This window comes from Scatophagus argus, chromosome 10 (genome assembly GCF_020382885.2).
Source record: "Scatophagus argus isolate fScaArg1 chromosome 10, fScaArg1.pri, whole genome shotgun sequence".
Classification (NCBI taxonomy): domain Eukaryota; kingdom Metazoa; phylum Chordata; class Actinopteri; family Scatophagidae; genus Scatophagus; species Scatophagus argus.
The window spans coordinates 14,724,046-14,737,766 of NC_058502.1; the positions used below are offsets into that span (position 1 = coordinate 14,724,046).

Here is a 13,721-nt window from a genome sequence, read left to right on the forward strand (position 1 = left end):
AAGCTTTGCCTGAGCTGTGTAGGCAGCCCTGCAGATGAAAGGATAAAGAGCAGATGAACCTCAGCAGCAGCAGCAACAGCTGTCCCATCTCACAGGCCAGCAACTCGGGCTGACCTGTCATACGTTTCTTTGACTCGTTCAAGGCAGACATACGAGCTGTGTGCATGAGAACAAATCAGAACGCACATACTTGGCACTTCCACAAGCTTGACTATGTACCTGCCTACAGTTCAGATTGCAAAATTCGTGTCAAAAAGGAGGTACATATTTAATCTGGTAAATACAGGTTCGTAATGTGAGTATTATTACTGAATTTCATGGAGATATTCTTCAGTCCTCGCACTCCTGACCCCCAAAAGCAGTTTTCACATTCTGTCACTGTTAAAGAAATATCTACCCACTGCCATCCCACATTAAACCTGAGAGATTTTCCTCGAGACCACGCTTGCATGTGGATGGATTTCACAGCGGGAGTCTCTGCCTCTGCTCTTGTCTGTCTGCTCATTTGTTGCAAAGAGGCCAACAGGGCCACTCTGAGCTTAGAGAGACGCCACGTCAGACAGAGCGCTCTGATACGAGCACAACCCGGCTCGCAGTAGCTTTTTGGTTGCTAGAGGGGACAGCATCCATCATGAAGACTTTTCTTCTCATAATGGACCTCATGTTTATCCTCCGGCTGGGTTTTGCACCCTGTGATGTGTAAGGATCATCTCTGTAAAGCTCACAACCTGTGACATGATTTTAAACCTCCCCAACAAAGCTGAAATTGAATTTAAATAGAATACATGCTGCAGGCAAATATTAGAAAAACAGTGTGTCAGTTTGAGTTTCATGGCTAATCTAATGAACTTATTAAATATCAGGTTACCAGCAGCCACAGAGCCTCGTTTTGTTCAGGAACCCGATAAGTCACGGTGGCCTGCTGCACAAAGGGAACAGGAAGTGAACAGTATGAAGAGATGACAAAGAGGCCACCGAGCAGATATACTGCCATATGCTCTTTGAGACATTTCTAATTACTGCTGGTCCGAGGTGATGATGTGACCCCATTTTGCAAAGGTCATCTCCCAAACCTCCCCTGAGGCTTTTTTTTTTTTCAGTGAGTGAAGCGTGAACTTGTACTCCCCTCATATTATGTGTGAGTGGAATGTGTTATCTGTCTGTTGTTCTTGCAACACAAGCTGTCAGAAAGTTGTGGAGGTGAACGGGTTTCAGGAGCACTGCCTTCACTCCTGTGGGACTGCTGCACCGGCTTCTGTGTTTTCTTTTCTGACCTCTTTTTTTTTTGCCCTAAAAGTTGTGGCAGATGTTTTGTGCCATTGTATTTCTGACAGTGGTTTATACTTCCACTCCACCATGTTTATCTGAACACCATAGTTACTCAGATTTAGATTCTACACACAATGCCCTACATTAATGCCACGACAATATACAGTATAAAGAGCTCACCTCAAGAGCTTCAAATAAACCAGTTTACATTTTGCAGTTGCACTGAGCGATGTTTGAAATCAATACCATGGTATTTATTAGTGTTTGTCCAATAATGATACACAGAATGTCTGTGCCCAGAATTACACATCAAATAATTCATTTTAAGCTCCATGTTCCAAATTCTATGTGTTGTATTACACAATCGTGGAAGACAATGATTACATCGTAAAAAACTTCCCATACATGTAAATCAAAAACTTCTAAAACTAATTTTGAATGTGGATCAGAACCGTTAACTCAGCGCAGTGATAATAATAATGTTCTAATGATGTGAGAGGAACTATTCTGTATGAGGAGTACTTCTACTTTTGGTACTTTATGTACATTGTGCTGATAATACTTCTGTACTTTATTTGAAGTGACATTTTGAATGCAGGACTTTTACTTGTACCATAGTATTATTACAGTGTGGTATTACTACTTTTACTTAAATAAAGGATCATTATACTGCCACTCATTACTGGTGATTTCTGGCAGCTGCGGTAAAAAAAAATTTTAAAAAAAGATGTTGGGAATGCAACCAAGAAATGTGTAAAGTTGTGAATTTCAGTGGAACTTCAAACCAGTGAAAATACAAATCATTCATTTTCTTGGCTGTGAAATGCAGCTTTGCACATGGCATAAAACCAAAGGTAGATGTAAATCTTAATACCTGTGTTGAAATATAAAGCAGGCAATGAAAAAAAAAAAGTTTAGAAGGTTTAGGTAGGCTGAAATAAAGCCGAATATACAAATACCTAAGTGGTTAGAGACATAAAGAGACGTGCAGAAATTGGCCTCCTGTGTGTCGTCATCCACACTGATGTACTACCCCACTCGAAGCTTCATCTGACACTAAAGCAGAATAAACAGTCCTGGTGATATTTATTGGGCCTGCCATTTGTGAAAATCCCAGCGTGTATTTGTTCCTGACAGAGAAAGACATGAGAGCGTAAGCAAGAGAAAGAAAGTGAAGAAGTGCTGAACAAACAGACTTTTGTCGCTTTTCTCCCCATGGAGGCACAACATGCCATATGTTTGAGTGCTCTGCTCTCTCTCAAGGGCTGCCAGGTGGATGATGGGTAAACAGGCTGACTTCCCCAATCCTGGTCAGCCCCAAGGGACAGGCGGTGTTTGCACAGCAGCATGGAGGAATACAGGAAATAGAGGAAATTCCATCATTGCTTGCCGTAGTCTCCATGCAAAGGGCAGTGCTTATTTAAGTTGACTTAATGAAGATGAAGGGCACGGCCACACCCTGGACTTAGACTGGGAATCTGCCGATTAAGGGGAATGCGAGTCTGGATGATACTGTGGATGGATGTGTTGCTTTAAATATGTCAGCGGAGGCAATCTTCACACCTGCTTTCTTTATCACTTTTGGAAATGTGTTTTAAACACAGGCCCAAACTGGACCATTTGTATGACTTACATTAAGCTCCCTGCTGAATGTTCCAGGATTGTTATGCTTTGTCTCTTGTTTTTTTATTATTTTTTTTATTTTTTCTGAAGTAGTGAAGTATATCTGCCCTCTTTCATGCCTTACGCACACGAGCCAACAGCCTTGCGGTGAATTCTTGCTAAAAGAATTCTTACTCCTCATCGGGTCAGGTCCCGAGTGTTTACACAGCGCAGCCGGTGAAGCTCCATGTTGTTTAGACAAGCTTCCAAACACACAGCCTGGAGGTTGTCCAAGTACCCACCCGCCAAGACGTGTGAGCCATCACTACTTTGTACATTCTTCGTTTAATCTAATTTAGAACTTCAGGAAGATACGAGAACCTATTCTTCAACGTATAGAAGTCTGTTTCTAACAAAACACTTTGAACTTACTGTAAATGTTGACGGGTGTGTGTGTCTGTGTGCATTTTTAAAGCTGCAGTGGAGGTTACACTGTTGCTCTTTGTTACACATACATAGTTGATGACATTATCCATAATGTTTGCATTTATTTCACCTTCTGAAGCCAATGCGGGTGCTTTTTGGTTCTCCAAACTGATTGTTCTCTGTCACAGTCTGCGTCAAGTCTACTGCGTCTTCCTCCTTGTGTCTCCATGAGTGTCACCCACTCTGTCTCCAGTCTGTCTGTATTTATCTCCTACTTGTCTGTCTCTCTGTCTATCTGTCTTTTTGCAGGAAGAGAAGGGTATATCCTGTGGACTTGTTGATTTGGACTTCCTCAAATGCAGCGTGGGATTTCCCTTCATGAGAGCACAGACTAAGGTAGCTCAGACTGAGGTAGAATCAACTGCACGTTGTCAAAACGGTATTCAGTATAAATGCAGTTTTTATCTCAGCTAAGTACAATGTATTGGTGTGCAGGAGCCTCCTCCTTATGTTTTTGCGTGGGAAGAAAAAATTCCATGTGAAGACAGCCAATGACTCCCTGTTTTTTCTGTCTTTATGTTGTAGTATCATTTTGCAGTGATTTTTGACACGAGTCAGCTGTCCGGGGAAAATGACACATTGCAGTTCTTAGTTCAAGCAAAAAGGTCAGTATTAAAAGTCTCACGTTTTAGTGAATAACAGTAGTTTTTTGTAATTACTGTGATTAAAAATGCAGATTTATTCCCATAGATGTGCCCAACTTAATTAAAAATAATCTAATTAACTTTTCTTGGTGTTTGTAGAATTTAATCCTGGATTGATTTACAAAATGACTGCATAACTTAATTGCTTCTTGTTTGTTATAGTGCCAATCCCGAGCACAAACTCTCTGACAACAGTTTGGATCTGTCCATCCCTCTGGTTCATGAGACTGACACGACTATTACTGGGTAAGAACGAGAACAAACATGGACACCCCTAAGTTAAAGCTGTCGGAATTTACATGCCTCAGATGGAGACTTGAGCTGCTTGCTCATGTCTTGGCTTTTGGGAGGAGAGGGAGTGCTTTTGTCAGGATGGTGCATGTCAACTTGAAAAGCCTTATCTCTGGACGCTTTATCGTAGCTCTGCTTCACAGAGAAAGAGATTTAAAACAGGCTGAATTCCCCCCAAATCTGACATCTGATAAGACTGTTGTGTGTCTTAAATGTGAAGGAAGGCTTCGGGGGAAAGCTGGACACATCTGTTTCAACTGCTGAGGAAAACTCTACTGTTCAGCTAATAACATGACTGAAACCAGACATTTTTATGAAGTGCTTTTTAAGGTTATTTGTGTGCATTTTGATAAATTAATGTGCCATCTGCTCTGTCTCCCCTGATCACTGTGGCTGCAGTGTCGTGACACCAAGCTCTTTTGTGTATGGAAACTCCATCGATGCCTCGCGTTTTGTCCAATTAGAAGACATGGAGTGCAACTTTCAGCCTCTCAATCTCACTTTCCAGGTACTGCCAGCTCAGAGCATGTAGGATTTTCAGTATTTTTGTAAGGTTCTCTATATATTCACTTCTCTTTCCTTTGTCTCCTTCTTTCCCTGCCTCCATCTGACGTGGTTCCAGGCCATAAACAAGGGGCCCAGCAGGCTTCCTGGCTCCACTGTGGACATCAGGATACCCAACCGGCTGGCTGGCAACGGAGCTGACATGTTCCACATCATTGAAACACAGGTGGATGCCAACAGCAGTCTCTCTACAGTATTTATCTAGCCCAAATCATTATTTATTAGTTTGTTCACCTGCAGTCAGCCACTTTTTTAGCACATTCATCCAGCCTACACCCGCTGACCATGCTTCTCATTGTGGCACAGCTGCTTGTATTCATCTTCGAGGACATATTTCTGTACAGAAAGCTGCTAATCCGTGGGCTTTCTGTCATGGCATGGCCAATTTGCTTTGTGTGAGGTACCACTGGGCTAGTGAAAATCTTAGCTAAAATGTTGACGCTGCTACTGAAGCTAGCCAACCATTTTGTTTCACAACATTTTGCATTTAGATAAAGAAACGCAATACTCCCACCTGGGTTTAAATGTTTTCTTAACCCCTTGAATTGCTCCTTTCATATAGGTAGATTGTTGGTGGGGGGCTCAAGCTGTTAATTGTATATACTGTGAATGGGCAGACAGGGTTGACTGTATCCCACCCTCCTTGAGTCCATCTGGAATCACTTTCAGAGGATCAGACAGCTTGCACGAAAAGGCAATGGGACACCTGCAGGGTGCTACTGCCCCGTACCATCCCCAGCTTGAAACCACATATCATAAACGCTGTTAACGCTGTGTCTAGTCTGTGGCACACGGGACAGTTGCACACTTATATTTTATAGCCAGATATTCTTACATTTTATACAAACCTCCATTGATTCAGGCATGACATACAGGTTCCTGCCTGTTGCTCCATGTGTTCCAATTTTTCTGCACAAAATCCCTCAACCTTCATTATTTACTGTGAAAATTCTGTTCTCGTGATCAGTTTCACAAGTTAAAGTCAGGGCAGCAGCCTATGAATCTTCACACCAGCACTGGCAGCAGAAACACAGGACATGAGAAAGCGCAGCAATAAAAGCTCAGACATGCTGGGTGGCAACAGAGCAGACAATGAGGAAGGCCAGAGGAGATTTCCACCTACAGAGCTTCAGGTCAGGCTGAGGAGAGGGGAAAGGGGAAGTGTTCCCTGGGGTGTGGGCAGTAAACCAGACACCTCTAAATCACTCCATATGGGAAATCTGTCTGGGAGGGGTACCAGCTTCTTGTTGGGGAGAACTTCCTGTGAGCCCTGGAGACTCATAACAATAGTGGGATTGGGCCAGTTCAGGTGACAAAAGTGCTTGTGTCTACATTTTCATTGTCACGTCCAAATCTAAACCTATCTTTGCAACATAACAGATCTCCTACTCCGAATCTGTTATACTTTTGACTTCATTTATGTTCATTTGATATGACTTTACCTAAAAGCTGAAAGTTTTTCCGCATCCCTGTCTTGTTTCAGGTGGCCGACGGCCGAGGAAACTGCACACCTCATAGGAACCCGACACCATGCACCATTCCCCAGGACAGAGAGAGCATCTTCCACTCCATATTTGCCTTCTTCACCAAATCGGGACGCAAAGTCTTGGTAAATATTCAGCCCTCAAGTTGCACTTTGACTGTTCAAAGGTGATCAACAGTCACCCCCTGTGGAGATTCTTGTTTTTTTCCTAGTTAGTGCAGCATCTGTTTATCACATTTCTCTCTCCCACACACTTTCTCCTTCTCTTTCCCCACTTTCTGTTTCTTCTTCTGTCCTTTTTTTTTTAAAGGACTGTGACCGGCCAGGAAGAGCGTGTATGACAGTCTCATGCAGTCTGGGTCCACAATTAAAAGAAGAAGCTTTAAGCATAGATATTAAGCTTCTCCTCAACACTGAAATTCTTAAGAGGGTAAGAAACAAGTCACAAGCTTGACATACTTAGTCGCAGGTCATCATGTTTCTAATAATCACACTAATCCACCTTTTCACATCCCATAGGATAGTTCCTCTGTGATCCAGTTTGTGACAAGGGGCAACGTGCAAGTAAATGACAGGGCAGTGGAGGTGCCAAACGGCCTGCCAGAAGACATTTCTGTGAGTACACCATCAACTGTAAATCACCATCTACCTGTGCTGACTACAGTATTTGAGTTGCTTTTGACAGAATGCAAAAAATAAAAAATAAAATCACCACACATGAAATAACTGAATTGTCACAATAATGTGATGTCACAGTGTCTGAGCCTGTTTTTTTATTTAAAAACTACTTGAAGCTGCTCTAATCAATAGTTTCAACAAGTAGCTTATAATGACAACTCCACAGGATTATCACCTGTTTTAAAGGTTTTAGCATCTTTACTTTGGTTCACTCTCACCACTATCATCAAGCTTGTTTCTGGGCAAAGTTGTCCAGTTAACACATTGTGCACTAGTGTGTATGGCCAGTACCAAATGGCAGACAAAGTTAGTGTCTAGATAGTGGGCATAGTAAAGCCAACAGCCACTGAAGACCCAGACATGAAAATTAATTTTTTACATTGGGGTGAACTGACCCTTTAAACCATGGTCTGAAGCTAATTGAGGCTGGCGTTCAAGGTTACATGTCTCTGCTGGCAAAAATCTTTCAGTAAGCATCTACATTTTTATCTTCAGATGCAAAGTCCATCATGCTGTGGTTAGACAATGCTTGAGTGGCTGATGTGAGCCCAGGGAACAGCTGGAGGCTATGGTTATAGTGTACGGTGGCACTTCTGTCGACTGCTTTTCAGGGTCCTCAGCTGTGCTCAAGGACAAACCCTCCCTCCCACTGTTGTTTGCTGAGTGATTGAATGGCCCAGCAGATCAGATGTGATGATTATATTGAGCGCCAAGCATGCTCGCAGTGGGATCTCTCAAGTGATTAGGGCGCTGACCGGACTGCAGCCCTACTGACCCTGAGCTTCAGACGTGCTCAGAAAATTCAGACCTGCCATGAGTATGTCTATACTGCACCACTCTTTCAGCACTTAGTGAGTGTGCTCATTCCAACGACCATTGCCCCTCTAGATTTTAGTAAACACAGTTGCCTTTTCCCTTCTGATTCCTGCTGACTAGAATACACATTGCAAAGTATAATTTGTGGTCCCTGGTTGAATCGCTCACTGCAAGCTTAGCTGACTTTTTATGTCCCGTGGCATGTTAACAAACTGGCATAAATCTATAGGGTTCTGTTTTAAGAATGCAAGTTACAAACTTAACATCACATAACAGAGTTTACTGAACTTCACATTCAATCACACACTCCCAGAGTTAACTGGTTGCACAAGTTAAATTGGGAAAGTTAGAGTCAAAGAGCATCGACCAGTAGAGCTTTCATCTTGTCTGCATACGCAAGCGCCTTGGCATGCATAACAACACTCAGATTCCAGAGCACAGAGTAAAGCGGAGGTGTTAATGTGGGAAACTATTCAACAGAGAGATTAATCTTCACTAGCCCACTTGGTTGCGTCCTGGCTCACAGTTGGCGTCTCATGCCACATTTGTGTTCAAAGCCCATGCAGCACCGCACATTGAGGTTCCACAGTTCCACTGAATGTACATCGTCCCACCATTGTTTACAGCAGCAACTTATGCAGGATTATCTGACATTTGGGAGTTGCACATTTATTTATACACACGTCTTTGTTTGACATCATTAGTAAATAACCCAGCTATTTCACGATCCTTGTGAATGTGTTATTTTCCTTTTAGGGCCCTAAATGCTGACATGAAAGCAGGCTTAGCTGTGGTGCCGAGTAATTCAAGTCAAACCACTGTCAATTTATTACAAATCAATTTGAGCGATCAAATTGATTTTGCTGGAAACAACTCATGTTGAGAAATATTTAACAGCTTCAAAAGAACTCTTTGAAAGTGGAAAGTAGCAGACTGTCACACAGATAAATCTAATGGCAGTTGTAACTAAAAATCAAAGCGCTGCTGCTAGAAAGCGATTTAAAATAACTGTGTTCACTTAATTCCAGTAAACAGAGTATTCGTCAGTAGATACCACTGTCCTCCATTGTAGTTCAGCATTACGGTGTACATTGGGTTAAGTGAACTGAGTATGCGCTCAGTGACATATTATTCAGCAGGTCAGTGTTCATTCATGTCATGGGAAAAAGCCTAAATAGATTTTATTTATTGTGGAACCCGGCTGTTTTTTGCCAGATTTCCTGGAACAGACGAGATAACCCTAAGAATAAGCCTCATTCTGGGCTTTAAAAAAATCAGTTTAAAGTCATGAGGCTCCACATTGAGTGGGAGTGGGTGATTTGTTATTTTGAATTGCTCTGACCTAATATAATGAAAACTTGTTGGCATCACACACAACATCATGTATATAGTGGTGTGTTATGAAACAGTGATTGTCACGCTTACTGACTATAGTTCTATGATGTTATTCTTAGCAGAGATGAAAACATGCAGCATTTGGTTAGGCTGTCGGAGACAATGATGAACACTGTGTCTACAGCCATGTTAGCATCTCTGTTAGGCTGTATACACATAGTGTTACTTTGAGCCAAAAGTAACATTTGTATGCGAACATGCTCACAATGACAGCGATGACAACGTTCATCGATCGTCATCATCATTCGTCACATTTGCACAGTCGAATTGAAAAAAAAAAAGTAGTACAGCTGAGACTTTCCGGGTATTTCATTATAAACCAAAACACTCAATACATTCAAAAGTAGACAGATGAAAAGTCACTAAAGTCAGTGTGGATTCATCCTCTGGAGAGCGTGAACGTCTGTGTTACACTGCCATGCTGCTAGTGTAGCTAAAAATATTATTAGTATGTGACTAAAAATGTGTTTTGCAGCACATTAAGTTGTTTAGTATTTGTTGACTGTCTGTTTGTTGCTTGTAGGGCAAAGGTCACCCATAATCACCCTGCTTTGTTCTGGGTGTACAGCTTGAAGAATTTAGCCTTTCCTTAAAAAAATAAAATAAAAAATAAAAAATTGGGTTTCAGTGGTTGTTGCATGAAACGTGACAGTGTACAAAACCCATGTTAAATCTACATTCATTTGGACTGCTTACTGTGTTTCTTGAGGTTGCATGAATGCTGTGTATAAAATAAATTCCATTAGAGTCCAGTTTGATGCTTTTTTCAGTTTTCAGTTTTAGCTTTTCTTGTAGCTCCTCTCAGATCAAATGAAGCAGACTGAAATAAGACACGTCCTGGTGGTTATTGTTGCACTACATTGCATCATTAGCAGCCCATGACTTAATGACTACTTTTGTGTGTCCCTGCCTGCGTTGTTGTGTTTCAGCTGGTGTTCGAGGCTCTCCACAGTCAGGAGCCGAGGGGTTACGTAGTCGGCTGGATCATTGCCATCAGTCTGCTGGTGGGAATCCTCATCTTTTTGCTGTTAGCTGTGCTACTCTGGAAGGTAAACACGTGAACACAGATTTTTCAGCTTACAGTATTAGTCTCATAAGTGCTTGCTTTTCTAGCAATATTTTGCTGAAGTTACACTGTTAAATAAGAGGGAGTTGCCACAGACTTGTGTATCAAAACCAGAGCCTTCCCTAGTTATATGACAGCACAGTATTCAGTTGTACAGAGACAGCTGGAGGCAGGGGAAGAGGTGGGGGCAAGAGCTTGCTTTGGACCTTAAACAACCATGAAAAGGACAAATCACAGACTGGATAATAATTCACACCATACCATTCACATGAAAGAAGATTCTTAAAGGGAAATTGCAATTACTCTGATGTCCAGAGGCCCTGTTAGCACAGAACTCCTTTTCTTTTTCACTCCTTCATTTTCCACCGGGAATACCACAACTAAAGTTTGGAATGTTGGTCCTGGGATACATTTCCCCCCGATCCCCAGGTCATCAGATCTTGCCAAAATAAACCCCACTTACAAGAGCAGCACATGTCCTGTATTGCTCTTTTCAGGAAATGCCTGAGGAGAGTACAGGTCTGTATCAATAAACTTTGGTAGTCAAACTCAGATAAATGAATGGAGTCACAGCGAGCGAGGCATCATGGCTTTGTTTAGATACACACCGAGAATTTACTGCTCTCCCCAATCCTCTCACATCTCCTTTATTATACACTTTGTAACGCTATGTTATAGGTCAGTTGACTGTAAATTAGAATGGAGTATTAGATTCCTAAAGAAACAGCACATTTCTACAAGGGGATATTCTTGATTTACTTCTGTCCATTCTGGTGGTTTTGCCTATCAACTTCAAATTGTCTATTTTTTGTATTAACGACAGCCATTTTTTTCAAGCATACCATGCTGTGATGTTTTAAATTGCTTTCCTATCAGCTAGGTATCCATTGATTTATATCACAGCGGGAGAGATTTCAACTTGCATGTATTTCCAACTTAAACATAAGTAGTATAATCCATCATAGTGCACGCTAAAGGTTTAGTTGCTATTAAAAAGATATTATGTAATAATGAATAATGCAGCTGAAAGAAAAGACTGTTTTAGATAAAGGATCTCATTCGTGGTGCTTTCAATGACACTCCTGAGAGTCAGCTACTAAATAATATCACATTTACAAGCTACGTAAAGTCAAATCCAGAGGACAAGTGAGAAAATATTGAAGTTGAATAATTCTATGTTTTTACATTAAAAATCTGGTTGGCAGCTACATTACAGTTATGTACAAACTGTAGCTACTTCCCAAAAGTCAGTATGAATGACATGACAGAATTAACCCTTTCAGATTTTGTGAGTCATTGGGAAGCAGTTATCACACAATGACAACATAAATTTGAGAAAAGCAATACCCTTCTTGGGTAGTTGGGTAGCTCAGCGCTGCACTGAGACTCCAAACAGGGAAGCTGCTAGCCTGGCTCTGTCCAAAGCCAACAAAATTCACCTGAAAGCAGTAGGTGACCACATCAGTAGAGAAAAATCTACCCTATTAAGCTTTGGAAAATGATCATCATTAATCTAAATATGTGTGGTTTATAGTTAATGACCTCAAACCACAGGCTTTTCACTCCAACAGTCAGATCTGACCACTGATACACCTTACTAAGTACTCAAGTTTTTATTTCTCTCATTCTTTGACAGATGGGATTCTTCCGTCGGCGCTACAGAGAAATCATTGAGGCTGAAAAGAACAGGAAGGACAGTGATGAAAGTTGGGACTGGATGGAAAAGAACCACTGAGACTTGCATTTGGGGGGGTTGCAGAGGAGCCAGTGAGATTAGGGATTGGGTCGGGAAGGATCCAATAGCACGGGGTCTCGCAAGCCGCCCCAGTGGCACCAGGCCCTTCAGTCTTCCATATGTGGAAGAGAAGAATATTCTCCATATTTTTTGGAGACTTGATATTTTTTGTGGGTGGGGGTCCAGGAAACAGGCTTCTGAGGTGACAGTGGGGCTTGCCAGAGGACACTTGCTGTGGAATTCAGCTAATCTCAAAGAAGGTAACTCCCAGCCAGCAGAGCGGAACTGTTGATGGAGACCCACATCCGCACGGGGATGTGGAGACGGCATGAATACTGGTGGACAACAAAACCCTCAGGGCTGTGTTACATAGCAAATTTATTTTTATACATACACTTTAAGCCATATTGTGTAAAACTGGGCTTCGAGAAGAGTTGGGGTTTGAAGGCCATTATAAACATACTGTATCTACAGTATGTTTTCCTAAAAGCACTGATGTTTGATAAGAATGAATGCATTGGCTCCATAGCTTTACTTTTTCAGCCAAAGTTATGTCCTGTATAGTACATGATTGGAGATGTTTGTATATTCAGTTCTTCCTGGGAGTGAAAGATTCTATCTTTTCTTTACTAATTCCAGCTTATGAATCTCTGTTTTACACATCTGACTGTCCCTCGTTCCCACAGATAATCAACCAGAACTAATTCTGTGTTTTAGACCTGAGCACATAATGATTAAATTGCTGTGTCGTCATGTCATCCACTGGGGTTGTCTCAGAGGTGCAGGAGGCACAGTAAAAGCGCTGTCTGAGGTCATTAGGAGCATAAAAGTCGTGATTCACATTTCAAGCTATACATGCATTCCATTTGCTATTGATTTTAAGAGAGTTGTAGGTGATAACAGTTTATGTATCAAAAGTGATTTTTATCAGATTTAAATTTCAACCTTTATTCTCTGCAATACTTAAATTAGCAAATGCCTTGAAAGTGCTATGTGCAGTAGAATGAATTATCTGAAGCTGCTTTTGCCAGGAACTGTTGCTCAGGAATGCACCTGACTTTTCAGACAGACCCCCAAACGTTTATAGGATCAAGTGAGGATATTTGAGTTGATACTGTTATTCTCACTGAAATACTGTAGGAGGTGATTCACTCTACGTCATGACATTAGACCTGATCGTGATTTATTTCCCAAACCTTTCAAGACTTCACCAAAGCAGCGGATATATAATTTTATTATTATGTTATTAGGAATTGGGTTTTAGTGTGAAATATAAGACAGATTATTCTCCACAGCCAGATGAAAGTCTGCCATGGGAGTCCGCCTACAGTCATTTACAGGGGCCCATGGCATGAGTGATACCCTAAAAATAGGTGGGAATGTGCTGCACTCAATCACTACACATAAACGAGCTCTTTGGGACTCAGAGGAAGAGCTTATTTTCAGTCAACATGGAAGAATGTCAGCACTCTTTACCCCACATGTTCCTTTTGAAACTGTGCTTGATTGTGAATGAAATTTTGCAGAACACAGTGAATTAAATTCTATGTTGAATTTCCCCAAAGAAGTAAGAGTATCAGCAGTTTTATCCATTTGAAGAGCTCTATCTCAAAATAAATGCATTTTGAAGAATTTGTTTTTAATAATTAATCATATTCATGTTAGGATGAAACCTTGCAGTGAATGAATTTT

The 13,721-nt window shown here is 41.4% G+C and overlaps 1 protein-coding gene across 2 annotated transcripts in view; it reads left to right on the top strand.

Moving 5' to 3' along the window:
• Positions 1 to 13,662, top strand: part of itga9 (integrin, alpha 9) — a 46,515-nt gene extending 32,853 nt beyond the window's left edge. For both annotated transcript variants that reach the window (XM_046402045.1, XM_046402046.1), the window contains 10 exons: positions 3,607 to 3,693; positions 3,883 to 3,962; positions 4,164 to 4,247; positions 4,692 to 4,800; positions 4,915 to 5,022; positions 6,340 to 6,465; positions 6,650 to 6,769; positions 6,859 to 6,954; positions 10,158 to 10,277; positions 11,931 to 13,662. In XM_046402045.1, the coding sequence (XP_046258001.1) occupies positions 3,607 to 3,693; positions 3,883 to 3,962; positions 4,164 to 4,247; positions 4,692 to 4,800; positions 4,915 to 5,022; positions 6,340 to 6,465; positions 6,650 to 6,769; positions 6,859 to 6,954; positions 10,158 to 10,277; positions 11,931 to 12,029 (1,029 nt within the window). In that variant the 3' untranslated portion in view covers positions 12,030 to 13,662. The remainder of the gene's footprint in view (positions 1 to 3,606; positions 3,694 to 3,882; positions 3,963 to 4,163; positions 4,248 to 4,691; positions 4,801 to 4,914; positions 5,023 to 6,339; positions 6,466 to 6,649; positions 6,770 to 6,858; positions 6,955 to 10,157; positions 10,278 to 11,930) is intronic.
• Positions 13,663 to 13,721: the final 59 nt, after the last annotated feature.